Source organism: Bombus pyrosoma, linkage group LG5 (assembly GCF_014825855.1).
Source record: "Bombus pyrosoma isolate SC7728 linkage group LG5, ASM1482585v1, whole genome shotgun sequence".
Taxonomy (NCBI): domain Eukaryota; kingdom Metazoa; phylum Arthropoda; class Insecta; order Hymenoptera; family Apidae; genus Bombus; species Bombus pyrosoma.
The window spans coordinates 1320246-1338999 of NC_057774.1; the positions used below are offsets into that span (position 1 = coordinate 1320246).

Consider the following 18754-nt stretch of genomic DNA (forward strand, 5'->3'; position numbering starts at 1 on the left):
ATAAATAAACATTAGAAAAAAATATAACGAAAGTAACTACCTGTTGAGACGGTTTGGTTAGTTGGCCATTGTATCTGGCAAGGATCGCCGGGTTTAGACGACGTCTCGATGCTGCAGATGCTGACATTTTAACGAATCTATCGTCAGAACGATCGTCCTCGTTTTCTTTATTAATCGCGCACCACTCGTTAGAATTCAATCGATCATCGCCGTTCGTCAGACTTTACATACCCTCTGACGTCCGTAACATTTTCGGCACTCGAGCACGTAATTGATTATACGAATCGATAAGGAACAACTTTAAATACACGAATAAACGACTAGCAGCTCACAATAGCGAAGCCTCTACCCTCGGAATAATTAATTCAACTACTTAAGGAACGAATTTCCCGTGTCTATATGACAAAGGCAATTAAACACCGAAGACAGGATTAATTGGACACGCTCACGCGAAAACTTCCAACGAGCCTGATTATCAGTGGTTATCGCAATTCCATGATAGGCCGCGCCGTGAGTCGCACATCGATTGTCCCTTCGTTTCGGTGCAAAACTTGCACCTTGCGTTCCAAGCACCTTACTCACTGTGATGATCTTGATTGTTCGCGTGAATCGTATCACTATATCATCGAACACTGATATCTCGAACGTTTTCCTCGAACGTTAGACCGCATGTGTCAGAAAGATCACAGAAAAGAACTGTCGCTTAACACGTTCAATCCGACACAATTCATCGATGATGCTGAAGCGATGGTTTCGTTTCGTCATTACTTAAATAGTGCTACAGCTACGAACCGGATATTAATTCCTAACGAAAATATACACACACACATATATATATATTATTTTACAAAAAAAATAGTTAAATAACGATAATGAGGAGAATAACGAAAGTTGAGAGAATTACGTAAGTTACGAAAAGATTTCAGGTAATATGCTAGATATAAATGTAGTAGATTGAACGTGTCAAGATTTGGAGGAATAAAAGTACGGTATCGGTGTGGAAAATATGCCCACTGAAAGGATCGAAGCAGAGATCGATCGGTCGTATTTCGTCAACGAATTACGAATGAAAGAAAATGCGAGGGCAAGAGGCAATGGTAAACGAAACAGTCTCCTCGGTAGGTGAACCAAATCGTACGGATTGCCAGTACGGAAAGCACGTCCGTGATTTTAGTATTGCGAACACGGGACGCGCTTGCACGCGTGTCGGCCGACAATTGGAATGTGACTAGCCTTATCAGAAACTTACCGCTGCCGTGGTGTCCGAAGTAGCCGTGGCGGTTGTGACGTTGTCGTGGTTATAGCGATCATCGTCATCGTGTCGGCGTTTATCGCGTAGCGTGCGGTCATCCAACATCCGCGTGAAACCGGAAACAGAAAAACGGAGAGAGAGAGAGCGAGGAAGGAAGGAGGAATGCGATAAAAGGATGTCGGGGATAAGGATGAGGTCCGGCGATGTTGAAGGAAAATAACGTTCATGTTAGTACATTGCAGACAAAATATCGTCGGGTTTGCTAAATGAAACGTACGACTAAAAAGGCAGATCTCTTAAAAATGTTCGTCTTAATAATAATAATAAACATTACGTAATAATATATTAGGAAAAATATTTGCACGTTTTTGATAATCGCGTTCAAAGTGAAAAATCTGATACCAGCCGTTTTAAATGTTTCGCTAGTTGTAACGCTAATAAATATCTTGCTTTTCGAACTCATTTTTGCGGATACCTGAAAAGCGACCATTTTTTATACATATAATTATCACGTTCTCCTCTGTCAAAGCCACGATATTCAACGGTTGTACAAATTCTCCAAATAAATGAATTGCTTTAGGTAACTCGAAAATTGGTTATCGTGTATTAAATTACGTAAAATGGGTATTGAGTACGCTTATTAATATTATTATGAGTAGAGTTTCATCCGATTATGTATATCGTGCCTCAATTATTATACCGTTACGTTCGCCATACGTTCTTTCTTTTTCGTCATCTTGCTCGATTATTGATTTGTATTCTCTACACTGTCAATCTACACTGTGGAATGCAGCGAAGGAATTAACGTAATTGAAACTGGCAAAGTGCCGAGGACAACCTTATTGGGCAATCGGGTCATTCGATTAGGCGATCCACTAATTATCTCGAGCAGGGTATTAACGCGTTAGAACATTACAGTAGAACGTACTCGTTCTGATTCTACTTTATTGATACACAGATACATGTTCGTTCCAAGATGCATCTTTCCCTGCTAACTCGTATACGTATATAAATTTAACGACGTATATAAAGTTAACGATGTTTCCAATTCTCAAGATATCTCGAATATCGTTCTCGTTCCAACCGATTAGAACGCTGTGTGACGATCCGATTAAAAAAAAAGGCACGTCTTTCGAGCGAGCAATTTAATCGAAATATCAATAATGTGATGCGAATTAATCCGTCTCGTTTAACAAAAGTGAAACACGCATAAATTGTGCCTGTCGATTTCACGGAAGGGTCATAGTCGCGATTCGGCCACTCAGAAATCGAATTAAACGACTCGATTTTCTGAAAATATCTTAATTTTAATAGCAGGCTAGCATTTTAAAGACCAAAGGACCAATATAAAATTGTATCATCTGCCTAGATGGAAAAGATATTGAAACAAAATGTTTAGAACTTCCTTTTACGATTATAACGTTGGAAAGTAGAATCGAGCAAAGATTTTGAACGAAATGTTAATTCGATGATTAACGTTGCGTTTAACGTTGGCCCTTAATGGATCGATCGCTTTACGGCCATAGCCTGCCAAGATACATACGTACAGCGAATTAACCCTAATTTCTCTGCCAATCGAAAAATCAAAACTTTTTTTCTTTCGTTCGTGTGCTACGATTATACGCCGCTAGATTATTTCATTGATAATTAATGGAACCGCAAAAGAAGTCGCTTACGTGTATTTTGCGGGATAAACACCACGGTGGAGGTTTCCATTTTGATCATTGGAATATCAACTCCTCCCCTTTACTTTGTCGCTGCTATCAAACTTTTTCTTTCGGGCTTGAAACTCGCTGGAATCACGGGACCAGCTCGAGACGCGAGTAAACGTGGCACGAAAATAGATATCGCAAAAAGTAGAGAACCGCGAAAATGCCGGTGTCGGATCTTAAATATCATGAGAATTCCCCTTGTGCTGGTTCTGGCACATCCATTCGACCGTACTTTAACTCCGCTATATCCTGCGGCCCATCGTCGATCCGATCTTCGTATTTTTCGCTATCCTTGATAAACCTCATACGCTTGGGGAAAATAGTACACGATAGAAGAAACGTTAATACGCGCGATCCTCTTTTTAAATTTCACGCTAAAGTTCTCCTTAACCCACCAAAAGCCAAGCACGAAGATGAAAAAGGTAAAGAAAACAAAGAAAGTATACCGTTTTCAAGATGCAAAAAGATATATGAAACCCTCGCCCAATATTTGCAGCTTCTTTTCATAAACACTAACGAACAGACGAAGCGACGCTGGAAAATAGAATAAATCGACCGATGAAAAAATTGCAAATGTTGCGCGAGATGTTGCGTTGGCGCAGTGTTGGCGCTTAAGGAGATAAAACGTTAAAATGTTCTTCCTCGTCGTCGAAACAAAAAAGAGATCGGAAGAGAAAAATTCCAAAAGCGCAGGATCGAAACGTCGAAACCAAATTATCGAAGACCTCCGAGCGCGATATCGCTCTAAACGAGAGATAACGTTCGCTCTTAGCGAAGAATTCCTCTGCGACGTTCCTACGTAGGTAAAATATCGTAGTAAACTACTAAACACGTATCAGAGTACTAACCGATGACCGACCGTAAATGCATGTAAAAAGAGGAGAAAATAATAACTCTGTATCGAGATGGATCGAACAGATGGAATTAATAAGCTGGCTGTCCCGTTGATTTCTCTCGATTTCGATATCGGATGTTCCTCGTTTCACCTCGTTCGTATCGACGGATCGGATAACGCGAGATAACCGCGATAGAAGCGAGATTCCTAAGATTTGTGCAGCGCTACAAAAGCGGCGGAAGACTCGAAATTAGATTAGCCAGGGAGAGCTATTGGCTGGAAATTTCACGGCGCGTTTTCTCGTTACTCGCGCGGAACGAAAGCGTTTGAAATTCCATCGATTCCTTCTTCCACCGATCGAACGACGACTCTGCCAGATAAAACGATCTCGATCGATGAAAACAGTGCTCGCGATGACCGATCACTTGGACGACCCGGCTAACTCCATACGCTTGCTTCGTCCTTGGTCCAATCCTTTGTTCGCTCAGTCGTATCGAAATACGATCGGTCGTCCAACCGAAACACGGAATCTCGATTCCTTCTCATCGACACGCGCGTTTTTCATCGTCAAGGAAGAATCGTCACAGAAACAAAGAGTAATCGAGAGACACAAACGTCGAATCGACAGCTCTGATTACAGTTTAAAGTGTTTAAACCACACTGCTACCACTACCACTGCTCTGTTTGTTATACACATGACAAGGATTCCACTCGTGGAATCGCAAGAAATTCGAAGAAACGGAGGAAGAACGCGAAAAGAATTGGATCCTCGTGTACCGGTTAGCGATGTTCGGTAACTCGGTGAAGGGCTCCGCGTGTCTACACTTTATACGTCGAATACAGAAAGTGTACTAAAATGTTGACGAGGCACGCGGGTTCACGATAGGCCAGCGGCGTGGTGGCGAGCCTCCGCGTGTTTCACGTGCCGGCGATGAAGTGGCCGGCCGTTCTCTGTGCGCGGCACAATTATAATGTTAAACCTAGCGTCTTCTCTCTGCCTCCCTCTTTTCTTTCTTTCCTTCTTTCTATTTTACGTTCCGGCCGGTGCACCGGTTCTAAGCTGCCGTGGCTGTTGCCCTGTCAATCACCCGCCCAACTTCCATCCTATACGCACCGCGCATTTCGATTTATTCATTATTTTTATTTCAACGACTCGATAGTATCGTTGCGTATGAATTTGCATAGGAATCGACGCATAATCTATTACGCATCTGTAGTGACGCGTTTAACGCTTTAGCGCGAAGTATTCTAATATATTTCGAGTTACGGTGCCCCTTTTATAATCCGTCACTTTCTTATTTCCATAAAATGGCATTTTCTAATGGACAGAAAAATGGACTAAAGAAAGTGTCTAATACTTATGGATACACGGTGGACTTTCTTCCATCGTTTTTAATTCGTCGCGGTGAAGCTCGAAATCATTGGCTTTCGTTTCACGGAATAGTCGTACCGCGAAACAAATAAGCTTTTGGAAATCTTCGCGGAGAAATTTTCTATGAAACTAATTGCAATTAAAAATAACCGTGGCAAAGACCTCGAGAAACACATTGCGACCCTCTTGAGTTAGTCTCGAGTTGAGAGTTGCCGCGACCCTTTTTGTTGGAGATCTGGGCTTAGTGCTTTGAAAAGAAATTTTATACGTTCTTTCGAAATGTTACGTTCCTCCGTACAATTTTTCTAGGAAAGTAGAGAATCAAAAATTTGATATAGGATTGTGTAACTTCAAAGTTATATGTCACTACAGAATAGGCATAGCTGTAGAAATAAACGAGAGGTTGATGACACAGAGGTAAGACAGAAGTAGAAGAAAGTTTGATTTTTAACGGCGAGCGATGGCTTTTTCTTTCTGATGGAATAACGTGGATGAAATATCGACGGGATATGGAGAATCCGAAACGAACGAAGCCTCTTTCTACGCTTGTTGTGAATAATACATGACGCGGAGTTGCTCGCTGTGTCGAGTACGTATATATGTATACTCGAAATTCGAGCCGAATAAAATTCATTTTGCGCAAACCGACTTGAAGATCGGTACTTTTAGCGACTCGATTATTCAGCTATTCAAACGCTTGTTTCGCTATTCGATTTTCTTTTAATAATACCAAATATTTATACAATGTTCTTATTTTTACCAATATAATTATAAAAAGATGGAAGCCAGAAAATTCGTTTATCTACTAAATATTATGGAGAGTGCTATACTTTGAATATTTTATATATCTCTTTGCATCTTCAATATTTCTTCAAACGTCCTAGAGAATTTGGAAATGTCTATTGATAATTTATCGATAAATTATCGGTTACGGTATCGTGGTATCGATAAGATAAAGATTACAAAAATGAAATTCCAACATGTGGCCGTATAATTTACTTACATTCTCGTTTACTCTTTCTTATCTTACATACATATGTACATATACCAAATTAACGACACTATCGATAAGTTGCTAATATTTAGCTAATGTTTTTCAGTCGACGATCGTTTAAATAGAAGCTTCGATTCAGGATGCAGTCGGAAGAGGCGACAAGAAGAAGTTCGAGCCATCTTTAAATACAGATAGCTATTCATTCAAGTTTAGCTTCGAGGTCAGACAAATGAATGTACAATAAAGCAAGGTTCGGAATGCGTCGCCAATCAGTAATAACTGATCGTTATATTTCCTTTTTTTCCTCGTCGCTCCTTACTCGATGATTCCTCGTATTCAACGTAAAATTATTTCACAAGTGAAATCGAAGAACAATCTGAAATTATTCGTTTCGTTAGCCCATTAAAAGTATAAAGATGTTACAAATATGTCAAATTCTTTAAATGTCAGAGAATTGTAAAATCCAGGTGGGAGAATTAGCGACGAGAAAGACACTAAGCAAATCCCTGAAATTTATTGTTCGTAGTCAGAATGTTAAGAAAAAAAACGAATGACCGAACAAACAAACTAAATGAACAGAATTCGATAGTGTAAATTGATTGAAAAATGTCACAAATGAAATGCTGCGTTAATGTAATGCGTTCGTCCTTAATGGATTAGAAACAACGATAAGATTGTAACTTTCTTTCACTAAGGATATAGATAGACACACCTTTCAAGAAGAAAGTAAAAAACACGGACAGGCAAGATGTACATACTCGCTACTATTGCATTACTACCAAGATCAAAATATATGCAACAGATATGATTTCACCGAGTCGTGTAGAATAATAGTTTAATGTTACATGACTAAAGAAAACGAGCTAGTTGGGGGCACAGCATTACGGTCACTGGTAAAACAGCTGGATCACAAAAATTAATACTATACGCTAATATTAGATGCTACTATATGATATTCCTTCCGTACCAACAATATTCCTGATATGTTTTTAATAAATACTAATGTTGCAAACTTTAATGTATCTATTGGCTTGTAAATACGGAATTAAAATAATAAAAAATAATTTCTATAAGGTAATTTAAAATAATCAAGTTGTATTATTTTTGTTGCGAGACATAGAGCAAATGTAATTAAGATAAACAGCGCACAGGAAGGGAGTTCAGCTCTCAGAAAAGATTTGTTTTGATTCCTCCTGGTTAACTTGAGATGGCAATTTACACCGTGCTATTTAGACCACTTGTGTACGGTTGAGTAAGTGATGGTGATAAGTGAGATGAAACATAACATTGAACTACACCGTACAACCAGTAATGCAAGCTGCACGATCTTCTACAGCGAGAATAGAAGGAAAACTCTATCTTTAATTCCTACTAGAAAAAGCTAGTTGACAAAAAATTTACATATACTTATCCTGATCTTAACAAATGCTTATTTAAATCATTAAATCATTTTAAGTATTTTAATTGTATTAACATTGTCTGAATCTGAAATTGCATACGCACATTATGCATGGTGTACACAATGCTTGTAATGAAAAATACACATATAGTATTATAATATTGTTATCTAATATTTATTGCAATAGGAAGTCGGTTATTAATTATCACACAATATGCCTATACGTAATACAAAAAAGTGAGAATATATTACGTTTCGCACAATGTTTTCATAAAATGTTGCTGTTGACAGAGTTCATACGAAAAGAGAATAGTAAGAACTGTACATGATACAAAAGAAGGTAAGAATGAACTACGCGTTGTAGGATGACAAAACTCAGAGGAATCTCAATTCTAAAGATATATGTGATGCAATCGTAAAGGACAAAAAGTAATAATGCAATTTATGTGATTAAATTAAAACGATTGAAAATCTGTTTCATCAAATAGTTGGTAGGTTAGGTCGGCTGCTGTATTGACCGGGCAGTTACAGCTTACGGCGCTGTGTATTGACGCAAAAATTTGGCGCCCTCAAAATGGTTGTCTCAACGAGCCATCGAATTTCTACGTATTGCACGCGATGAAGGATGCTTCTCACTACTCACCACTTCTCTGCATCGTTCCGCTAGGTCGTTACGATTCATTAAACATAACTCTACCGATCGAACAGCGTGAGAAAAATTTTAGCAGAACACCACCAACGTATCCATCGACACGACACCAAACCCTGTCAACGCGACCAACTACTCATGCCTTAACCCAGCCGCTACCGCTGTCTGGCATGCGTTTTCAAATGATCTCGAAGAAAGTCGAATGGTAATCGAGATATGCGTGCGCAGAAACGAGGTTATGTCAACGAATCGACCGTCGAGCGAAAACTTTTTATAAACAATTGACCCAACACTTTCATCGTACAATTCCTATGAAAATACTTTGTATTTGTTTCGACTATATCATAATATATATTTAACGTCGAGATATTACCATGCTATAACTTAGACTGATATTTCAATTTACGATAATTGATAAATATTTGAATTAGAGGAGACACGTATATTTTACATGGCATACATAACGTGACTTTATTTACCAAAGTGCATTGTATAAATGTTTTTAATAGATTTACACACTCTTTATCCCTGTTTACAATTAGTATAAAAAATAAATATATATTAAATATGTACATATATATTTTATTAAGTCTATCATACAATTTTTAAACGTTGAGAACTACCTTCACGGAATAGGAATATTTAAGTTATTCGTTTAGGAATTGTAAGATCCAAATGTTGGACGTCTTGCTCTGCACGATAAAGGGAAGATAATGATTATAAACGAGTAGATAATTATATAAACAATATGAAAAGTCATCAATCAGTTTTTGATTGTTGACTAGTTTGGCGTCATCATCGATAAAACGTTAAGAGTGATATGGCTAAGCTACCTAAGATTAACGTTGTAAATGCCAGTAACATCCATAGTGCTACTCTATTCCTTTTTCATGGATCAGGTACATTTATATTACTTATCAATAAGTTTTTATTTATTATTGATTATTTTTTATATGAAATAATTAATAGATGAACGTTGAAAGTCATTTTTCATATTACTATTTCAGGAGCTACTGGGTGTAATTTTAAAGAGTGGATCGATATTCTGAATAGGGAGGAATTAAAATTTCCACACATAAAAATTATTTACCCTACCGCACCTCTTCAACCTTATACTCCTCTTCATGGGATGGTAATACGATAAATTGACACAATAAATTTAAACCACATAAAACAGATTGGTAATGTATACAAAATAATTGTTATTCCAGCGAAGCCATGTATGGTTCGATCGTAAGAGCATATCTATAGAAGCCCAAGAAGATGCTGAATCAATAAATTCAATGTGTATAACTATTGCAGAACTTATCGATAAAGAAATTTCTGATGGTATACCAAATGATAAAATTGTTCTTGCTGGTTTTTCAATGGGAGGAGCCCTATCAATGTATTTATCATATAGGTACAAATTATCTTTAGCTGGATGTTGTGCTATGTCTAGCTTTCTTAATAGAAATTCATTTGTATATCAGGTACATATGGTGATATAAACTCCCATATTATTATTTTTTAATATCAACACATTTGATACTTGTTTTTTGTTATCACGTATAGCATTTGAAAAACAATCCAGGAATACGAGCTCCACCTCTTCTGCAATTTCACGGTGTTGATGATAAGCTCGTCCCAATAAAATGGGGAGAAGAATGCTATAACGGTCTAAAAGAACTTGGTGTTAATAACCAATTTGTACCATTAAATGATGTAGATCACGAATTAAGTAGGATTGAGATACAGGCCTTCAAAGAGTGGCTTTTGAACATTTTACCACAGAAATTATCTGACTAATTTAACTATACGAAATTTGTACTTTTGTAAAATATTGTTATAAATATTTTGATTAAATAAACGATATATGTATGAGAAAAAAATGTATTTATTCTTCGAGCAAAATTTAGAAACTAATAAGAAAGATTATACTTAAAATGTTAAAGTAAAAGAGATGAGAAAAGGTAAAAAAAACTACAACGATTTTATGTACGAGAGTGGGGAACAGGATAGGAGGGAGATAAACAAGCGCCACCGAGGAGAGCATCGACGAATCGTAAGCCAGTGGTCTCAAGGGGTCGTGAGAAGGTGCTGCGCCCCACAAGCAACGGAGAAGTTCGGGGGTAGTAAAGTAGTAACGCATTCGACACACTGGCCTCATATACCGGATATAACCCACATATTAAGGTACATACAACGAATAAATACTACCGTTTTTGTAATCGTTATCCTTTCGACGAAACGAAGATTTAGAAAAAGTCAAAAGTTCAAATGTTACTGTGTTACTTTGTACAGATCAATAGTTATAAATCGTGATGCAAATATTATGCAAATATTGTTGAGACTAAAAGTGATTATGTAGCGTGAAATTTACCCCTCGAATTTACTACATATTATCACATGTACACAGTTTTATCTTTCAGTGTGACAATAATGTGCGATAATGATGTGCGTGAATCATGGCTACGACATTGTTCAAATATATTATTACAAACAAGTATTATATTTTCATTTAACTTGTAATTGATTAATCTCAATCTCGAAGAATTGGTAATTAGTTCGATCTGATTTTACAAACAATTAAATGAATTCGAGTTAGAAATATACGTATATTAGTGACGTTTCGAGATATTACATCAAAATTATACGGCGTAAAGAAAAGAAATATTTTAAAAAGTTATTGTGTGAATGCACAATGCATCGACAGTAAATAATATTTTTTTTTGTTTTATTTAATTTGTACTTTACAATTTGTTCAGCTGGACATAAATTGTAAATAATATGGCGCGCCTTCATCTGCAATCGATGACGTCAAAGTCAACGGAAAGGGATGTCAACGATTCGATTTAACAATTAAATGGAATGCCTGCATCCTTGCAAAGGTTTCAGAAAATATGTCAAACGTGAAATGAATGAAATGAATATTGTTCGCTGATAATCAAAGAGCGTTAATTAAATTGAAATGTATATCATATGTCATCGAGCGTTATGCAAAATTTATCGCACAAGTAAATATCGTTTGACTTGAACACGACATAGCTAAAAGAATTCTCGAATTCGTCGCTCTACTATATAAGAACCGTACTGCGTCTGATGAAATCGATCGGCAGACGTTTCAGGAAATTTGAATTTTCAATCGATGAAATTCAATCTTGTTACAGTATACAGCTGTCTAAAACAAAACGAAGATAACAGAGGAGAAAAAAGAGGAACAAAAAGAAACGGCGCTAACGAATGTACGTGACGAGGAAATGTCGTGATGAGATACGACAATAGGACCTAAGCGTCGGAACTTAGGTCATAAGGAGAGAACACGGCTAAGAAATAAGAAACGAAATGTATTGGCCAGCGGACGTTCCTAATTGAAAAATAGAGGCATCGAAGGCGAAAAGCAGCAGGTTGATGTTAAGTGGGGAGATATTAAAATGGGTCAAGAGTATCTCCATGATGACAGTGTACTTACGTTGTTCGACTTCACGCTCGATGCCTTCGTGAAGAGATTCTCCTGCGAACTCGTCGCGAGGATCATTGAGTCCGCGATATAATATAACACCGTCATCGTTTCCTCCAATGTCATTGACAACGAACTTCAAACTGGTTCCAATGTAAATTAATAATCTTGACCGCGTAATATTTCGCGATAAATTTCAAAACGAGCAAATTTGCCGCGGAAATATAATAATTTATTAAGAGATAAAAAAGAGAAATGAGATTGTTAATGGAATTATTATCTTGTCATGTCAACGATAAGTAACTAACGTACCACTTAAGTTGTGTGTACGTTCCTTGGATTGTTGTTAGTTTATGTAGAAACTTTAAATCGTGCAATGCGATACGTTACGGGCAACGACTGTCGACATAATCGTTTTGTGTTTAAAAATCGTTGAAAGGGAGAAAAGAATATTTTTCTGCGAAATTTAAGAAGATTATTTTCGTGGTGTACGGATCGCGCAAAATTACGAAGTCTGTGTCCACCACGGGGGCGACTTGGCTCTACAACATTACTACCCAAGGTAAATGAATTTTTTATATTTAATTACACCTTTACCTAATCGATTTTACATATAATTGATTTCAAATAAAAGGAACTTGAAACTTGTGGTAAGAGAAAGAAACGAAGATTGTTTCAAAGGATACTACTACATACATATATTTATGATACATGTATCTGTTATGCAAGAAAATCAATTTATTAAATATAACATATCGCAAATTGAAACGATGCGTTTCAAGTTGAATAATTGAACGAAAACATCATGAAATATATTTGCATTTTGCTAATGAAGAAACCGCAGTTCCGAAGTTTAGCTACAACAATTACCAGATTACCACTTTCTCTGTATCAGAAAACGTACGTAATATTCCGACACTTTCCAAGTAATCTATGAACCTAGGTAAAATCGGAATTACTGACCCACTATCGTCGGCTGTAATATGTCAAGATTACCGCACTCTTCTCACTTTCACCTTACTTTACTTCCCGACAGATAACGAAACATATTCCGTTAGCGTAAAACGTAAGAGAGAGCGTTCCAACGTTCGAAGTTGTTTCTCGCACGTGTTATAATTGATGCGTTTCAGGCTTCATTACCATTACCATTACCGTACAGTACGATCATTTCTCTCTTCATCGAACTCCGTGACAACGATATATAACATTTAATATGTAAAATGTATCTACGTAAAAATAATTTCTACCGTTAATTAATAGAATAAAAGAAGGCAAACGAAAGGAAAAGATCAATTTTGATGGAATCAACGTGGGTCAATGTGGGTATGCTAAAAACATTGCAGCAGCGATGGAAAATGTACAATTAATTTTTCAAATAATATAATAAAATGTTCGGTAAACGGCGATAAAATTTTGCTTGCATTAAAATTCATCGCACAAAATTGGATTATTGCCAAGAACAGATGCGTTAGTATCGCTTTTTACTCCGCATTGCGGATTGAAATACATTTATCGCGCGAAAGGGAAAATGTTTGCGATTAATGTCCGATTGTTCCTGCAAAACGTATCCAATAGGCGGAAGCGGAGCTCGCTGCGAGAGAATAATACCTGAACTTGGATTTCTTTTATATAATATATTAGCGCATAAAATAACTAGATACAGAAAATACAACAGGGTAAAGTATCTAAATATAGGATGAAATAAGGAAGTAAAGAAGTTGATTCAAACTATTGTGGTTCATTTATGTATGAGCCAATGATACTAGCTAATCGAAAATATTTAAGAAGGGAATGACAATTACAGAGGAGATGAGCAACAGCGCTGGGTTAGGATTCGGCATCGGTCTCGGCGGCGGCGGCGAAGGTCCAGTCCTCACAGCCGCTCAACAACGCCAGGGAGTAGTCACTTTTTTGGTGATGCTAGCTGTGCTCTGCTTTATATTCGCTTATTGCTGTTGGGGCGCGCCGTTCTGCAGATCATTGTGCAGACGACATTGTTGCTGCCAACTCGAAGACCCAGAGCCAGATTCACGATTTAGCAATAACGATCAAACTATGGTAGCAACACCAACGATTATTCTCTTGCCACATGGTAGGATGCTCGTTGTGGATGGTACGATCTTCACGCAGTTTCAAACCGATCCAACTGGTGAGATTGCAAATGTATACTAAACTTCGGTGCTCCTTTCTTCTTCTTCTTCTTTCCTTTTTTCCTATTTTTTCTTTTTTCTTCTGAAAAATATATAACAAAGAATCTTTCATGTTGTAGAATATCAACGAATTGAAGACGAAAATGTTAGTTACTCTATGTTATTTGTCGGAACAGGTTTAGATTTGGTGGAACTAGGTGATAGCGTACTACGTGCTCAAAGAAATCCACGAGGCATAATTCGACATCAGCTACAAAACAGCCAAGGTAGTATACTTGAGATGGATGCAGAAACGTCAAGCAAAGATAGTTTAGGATCCGTTGGGTGTTTTCCACCACCAACTTACGAGAGTATTTATGGTAAAGAAGAGTCGGATATGCCGCCATCGTATTCCGATATTTTACTACACAGGTCAGTTTTAATTCTAAAGATATTTACGATAATTTCTCTTTAATAGATTTGATAATTCTATCGTTAGGTTTGCCAATCTTCCTCATGAGATAGATATGCACGGTTATTGTCCCGATGGCAAAGAAGAAATTGAAATGCAAAGCTTAGATGGTTGTCCGCATATACTAAGCAATCCGATGAATACAATAGCATACCCTTATGCGACCGTAACCAATTTCTCGAGTCAAAGCTTTCCACGAAGGACCGTCTCGAGAAATCCATCCATCATTAGCAATCCACTTGATAGCTATTACGTCGATAACGAATTAGAATTATACCGGTTGAGTCAGGAGATGGTACCACGAGTATTTAGTAATGCGAACTTTGAGACTCTTAGAACTTATCAAGATGAAACTTCGTTTTATAACGTGAATGGAAACGTAAGCGAACGACAAAGCGATACGTTGTCGAATAATGGAAATTATTGCTTGTCCGATAATAACATTCGAAACAACGAAAGAACGATCCCAAATAATACCGATCAATTATCGAGGAATATAACATCGGCAAATGAGTTAATGAATACAAGAAATCTTGTTCGAAGCATGTCGAGAAGTAGCGAAGAAAGTAGAAATAACATAGAAAATTCACAGAGAGATAACCAAGAGACTGGAGTAGTTTTCGTCCGGATATCACGTTCCGACGATTGCAACAATAGCCACACTTCGCAAAACTGGTATAACGACGCAACTGAAAACGATAGGTCGAGAGCACAAGCAAATCAGGAAGATCAATCTAGTCTAAGAAATATACATTCTGATAATGGCCAGACGGATGAAACCAATCACAATATGGAATCTAATCCGATAGGATATTATATAAGAAATCAAACCACTGACGAGGCTGTCGGTAGGTCGCACAGGCTAGAAAGCGAGGCTGTTTATTCTGACGAAGAGACTAGAAATTTTGGAGCATTGGCAGACATTCGCGAAAGTCGGGTATAACGTGAGATATAACACTGAAAATATATGATAACAATCGATAGGAGGTAGAAAACTCTCTGACCAAAGGTGCATATGTCGATAATTACATTCTGTAAAAAGCTTATAATAAAAGTGGAAACATATTCTATTAATGTAACAGTTTGTTTTCATGAAAATTAATTACTTTGAAAAGTATCTTAAATAATAAAGTTTGCAATACTAAGAGCGATCGAAATTTAGTAGAGAAATCTATCATACAATTGAAATTAATATTATTTAATTTATCAGAATCAAATATTTTTTTGTTAGTTCTTAATCTAAATGTACTATGATGGGTTTTAAGTCTATTTGTACACAAAAAGATATTTATAACATTTAAAAAAGCATGGAGAAATGCGGACAAATAATTCAACTGACCTAAGAGGATCACCAAATTGCTTAAGTCCTGAAAATAATTTTATATACAAAAAGGTACAATCAATTTAATTATGGCATAATAATGAGGAGAAAGACGAGGAAAAGTTGGTTCAGTCCGTCCAAGGGTTAATCTACACACTAGGTTCAGTAATTGTTAAGTAAATGACCGTCGTAAATGAATTCAAATATTTTTTACGCATTATTAGTAATCTATTCTACTGACTACTTGTTATATATTTGTTTTTTATATTATTTTAGTATAAAACGCAATACAGCTAACGATTTCTGAAATTCAAACTTAGATGCAACAAGCTCATAATTTATATTTTTATGTGTCACGAGAAAACAATGAATATAGAATATATAAAAGTAAGATGTGTATAGAATAACTGTTGGACACATGTCCTATGTACAGATTATGTATATGTAAATGTATCTCCTGAATTGAGTTTGAACTTACTACTCTAAAAGAATTGTGGCATAAATGCATAAGATGTACACTGTTATTTTACAAAAATATACTACGTGGCACTATTGTCCACTCACACATACACACATGTCATATTTATATGACATAAACAAGATACAATGAAAATTAATTTTACATAGAGTCATATATGCGTTATAAATATACACTAAGTTACATGAAAATTATACACTGAACACATTATTACCGTTGTTGCATAGATAAAAAAGATATCAAATTAAAGCTACTAATGAAATAAAATATTTAATAAAAAATTGAAACTTTGTTTTTGTCTATATTTTTTTCTAAATATATAGGTAATAAAAAAAGAATAGGAAACCAAAAATGTTAAAATAAAGTTAAAATAAAATAAAATTTTACTCATAATAATTTAATTAAAGGATACTCTTTAGTTGTCACCGTGAATCGACGAGTGATAGTAGCATACCTTTAAATTAATTTTGCACGCATCATTTCTCACATATGCATCGGTATTTTATATTTTTTTACGATTTAATTATCACTATCTACGTCTTCAGGGGCCGAAGAATCTTCATCTACATCTTCACGATCCCAATCCTTCAATTTCGTTCCCATTACAAAATCTTCTCTCAGCACATTCCAAATTTCCTTCTCCTTCTATATGAGATATACATATATTATTGTTTTTTCAACATTAAATATTTGCTAACAACAATAACACTTGTCTAAGAAATACCTTTACCTTCTTTTTATGCTTTCCATTTTCTTGTGTTTCATTTTTTACATCATTATCTACTGGTATACTTTTACTTCCTCCCATAAGAACATCCAAGAATACAGTCTTATCAATATTTTTCAATACTTGATCGCGTTTTCTTTCTAACGGACCAGCTTCTGATAATTTTTTGTTAATTTCACCTTGCTGTTGTTTAACTGCATTGAATAGTTGTACTACACCTCTACAATAAAAAATGATTATTTATTTAAAATAAATCAAAAGATTACATCCTCTATCCTTAGAGCAATTAAATTACTTTGTAGCAATCTTTTGTAATGTCCTTTCACGCTCCCTGTCCGTTATGCTTGGTTTTACTCTAATACCTAAATTTTTTTCTTTTCTTCTTTCTTTTATTCGTGGTTTTTTAACATTAGTGTCTCCTTCTTCTAATTCCTCTGTTTTTATTTCCCTTTTCCCTTTCTCAATTTCAAATGACAACTTTTCTTTATCCTTTTCACTTTTCACATCGTATAACCGTTTTGCTTTTGATAAAACTATTGTCTTCCTACGTTTTGGCTTTTTTGTATGTAGAATTTTTTGCATAGCATCTGCCCATCCGGGATTTCCACCAGCTCCACTTTTTGCATCAGTAAGCTCATCATCTTCAAATTCTTCTTCTTCTATATGCATTTTTATATGTTTCATTTTTATAAATCTTCTGCTTGGCCTTCCTAGTTCCTCTGCTTCAGATTCTGAGGAATGATCATCACTACTGTTTTTATCATCACTACAACATTCTTCTAATTTCATTGCAATAATATTTATGAAATATACATATCAAGTAAAATAAAAAAATATCTTTACGAAATTGACACGAACAAGAACCTTTAATAATTTCTTGAAACTACAAATATTAGATTAAACATGATAGGTTATGTAAGAAAAGAATCAGAATATAAATAAATTCTAGATATAATCTTGTGAATTTCTCAATGATTTTCTCATGTTTGTCTTATTATCTAACACGACTATTATTAATTAAGAAAAAACCATATATTAATAAATTTGATTAAAGTCAATACTAACCCACGATCGTACCTTATGACTAAGAAACCAGGGAGAATATTTAAATAGAACTAATCTCGATTAATTCTAAACTTTCATTTGAGCTTTCCCCGAAATTAAAAAATTCTTCCTAGAAGCCGAAAAATTTGGATTTTTTAATTTTACCACCTGTCAATTGAACATAATAAAATATGTATTATATCATGTATATTTCAGACGCAGATATTTCAAGATTAAGTGATAATAACGATATAATTATTAAGATAACTGAATTTGTTTTTTCATGCTTTACAAAAATATCGGAAAATAAATATAAGGTTCTATTTAAAAGAATATTGATAACCTTGAAATCCTGTAAAAAAGAAATGATCATGAGAGAAAACTATTTCCAATGTTATATATGGTTCTTGAAATAATGTAACTTTGTCCTAATAAATTTTTCCATACAACGATAAAACAAATAGGGTAAATATTTAAGTAATCTCATTTACCTGGACCACCTTGTACATGCATATTAATCGAGGGCCAATCAACCATTTCATTACTCACGAACACGATGAAACTCTATGTAGGATGAAACTGTAATGAACATTTATGAAGAATTCGTAATGTTATATTTTATTTTAATTATTATAGGTCTTTCCTATTTTTTTTACCGTGCAAGTACGTACGTACATACTGGATAACAAAATTCGAGAATTCTCGATTAAAATGTCTTTTCGTTTTCGATATTGCGTGCAACGAAGCAACATTTATTAAAGCGCCTCTCATGTCAGTTTTAGAAGAACTACGAATAGAATTCCACAGTGAATTATATTTTACACTGCGAACAGCTGTTTGTCTCTGAGGCTTCTCTAGACTTAATGAAATACTATTTTTTTTTTAATATTTTGACGTAACCATAGCAGAAAAACCAAAATATAATAAGATA

At 35.6% G+C, this 18754-nt stretch overlaps 4 protein-coding genes across 23 annotated transcripts in view; 2 read left to right on the top strand and 2 right to left on the bottom strand.

Annotated features, from left to right (window-relative positions):
- LOC122567474 (septin-7-like) overlaps window positions 1–11778 on the bottom strand; it is a 45277-nt gene extending 33499 nt beyond the window's left edge. For 2 of the 6 annotated variants that reach the window (XM_043726026.1, XM_043726025.1), the window contains exon 1: window positions 8208–8366. In XM_043726026.1, coding sequence (XP_043581961.1) covers window positions 8208–8246 — 39 coding nt within the window. In that variant the 5' untranslated portion in view covers window positions 8247–8366. Of the gene's footprint in view, window positions 1–40; window positions 1224–1249; window positions 1252–2928; window positions 6276–8207; window positions 8367–11664 lie in introns of those variants that run through there. The other 4 variants (XM_043726028.1, XM_043726024.1, XM_043726022.1 and 1 more) reach the window with 4 other exon arrangements.
- On the top strand, window positions 8456–10084 carry LOC122567499 (lysophospholipase-like protein 1). Its single transcript, XM_043726094.1, has 4 exons — window positions 8456–9112; window positions 9221–9345; window positions 9425–9685; window positions 9768–10084. The coding sequence occupies exons 1-4, from the start codon at window positions 9034–9036 to the stop codon at window positions 9999–10001; spliced, it is 699 nt and encodes a 232-aa protein (XP_043582029.1). The 5' UTR covers window positions 8456–9033; the 3' UTR covers window positions 10002–10084.
- Window positions 10253–16344, top strand: LOC122567479. Of its 5 annotated transcripts, XM_043726037.1 has the most exons (5): window positions 12073–12214; window positions 12287–12302; window positions 13457–13801; window positions 13979–14213; window positions 14281–16344. In XM_043726037.1, the coding sequence occupies exons 3-5, from the start codon at window positions 13462–13464 to the stop codon at window positions 15194–15196; spliced, it is 1491 nt and encodes a 496-aa protein (XP_043581972.1). In that variant the 5' UTR covers window positions 12073–12214; window positions 12287–12302; window positions 13457–13461; the 3' UTR covers window positions 15197–16344. The 5 variants fall into 5 exon arrangements, with proteins under 5 accessions (XP_043581974.1, XP_043581972.1, XP_043581971.1 ...); XM_043726039.1 differs by lacking the exons at window positions 12073–12214; window positions 12287–12302 and adding an exon at window positions 10253–10388; XM_043726036.1 differs by lacking the exon at window positions 12287–12302 and having other exon boundaries at window positions 12081–12214.
- Window positions 16345–16506: 162 nt separating this feature from the next.
- Window positions 16507–18640, bottom strand: LOC122567497 (RRP15-like protein). 11 transcript variants are annotated; one of them, XM_043726087.1, is made up of 6 exons: window positions 18503–18556; window positions 18315–18402; window positions 17845–17991; window positions 17075–17510; window positions 16783–16999; window positions 16507–16697 (listed from the first exon to the last, which is right to left on the bottom strand). In XM_043726087.1, exons 4-6 carry the CDS (start codon window positions 17461–17463, stop codon window positions 16572–16574), a joined length of 732 nt encoding a protein of 243 aa, XP_043582022.1. In that variant the 5' UTR covers window positions 17464–17510; window positions 17845–17991; window positions 18315–18402; window positions 18503–18556; the 3' UTR covers window positions 16507–16571. The 11 variants fall into 11 exon arrangements, with proteins under 11 accessions (XP_043582022.1, XP_043582027.1, XP_043582025.1 ...); XM_043726092.1 differs by having other exon boundaries at window positions 17857–17953; window positions 18499–18548; XM_043726090.1 differs by having other exon boundaries at window positions 17845–17953; window positions 18499–18548.
- Window positions 18641–18754: the final 114 nt, after the last annotated feature.

Bases quoted from the DNA above. Each gene is read 5' to 3' on its own strand.
- LOC122567479 (XM_043726035.1), top strand. From the start codon at position 13,444: ATGACAATTACAGAGGAGATGAGCAACAGCGCTGGGTTAGGATTCGGC. The intron at 13,802-13,978 runs GTGAGATTGCAA...TTGTCGGAACAG, and splicing joins GTTTCAAACCGATCCAACTG to GTTTAGATTTGGTGGAACTA. The intron at 14,214-14,280 runs GTCAGTTTTAAT...TTCTATCGTTAG, and splicing joins TCCGATATTTTACTACACAG to GTTTGCCAATCTTCCTCATG.
- LOC122567497 (XM_043726081.1), bottom strand. From the start codon at position 18,360: ATGGTTGATTGGCCCTCGATTAATATGCATGTACAAGGTGGTCCAG. The intron at 17,000-17,074 runs GTAATTTAATTG...TTTTTATTGTAG, and splicing joins TTACAAAAGATTGCTACAAA to AGGTGTAGTACAACTATTCA. The intron at 16,698-16,782 runs GTAAAGGTATTT...TATCTCATATAG, and splicing joins ATGGAAAGCATAAAAAGAAG to AAGGAGAAGGAAATTTGGAA.
- LOC122567499 (XM_043726094.1), top strand. From the start codon at position 9,034: ATGGCTAAGCTACCTAAGATTAACGTTGTAAATGCCAGTAACATCCAT. The intron at 9,113-9,220 runs GTACATTTATAT...TTACTATTTCAG, and splicing joins ATTCCTTTTTCATGGATCAG to GAGCTACTGGGTGTAATTTT. The intron at 9,686-9,767 runs GTACATATGGTG...TATCACGTATAG, and splicing joins GAAATTCATTTGTATATCAG to CATTTGAAAAACAATCCAGG.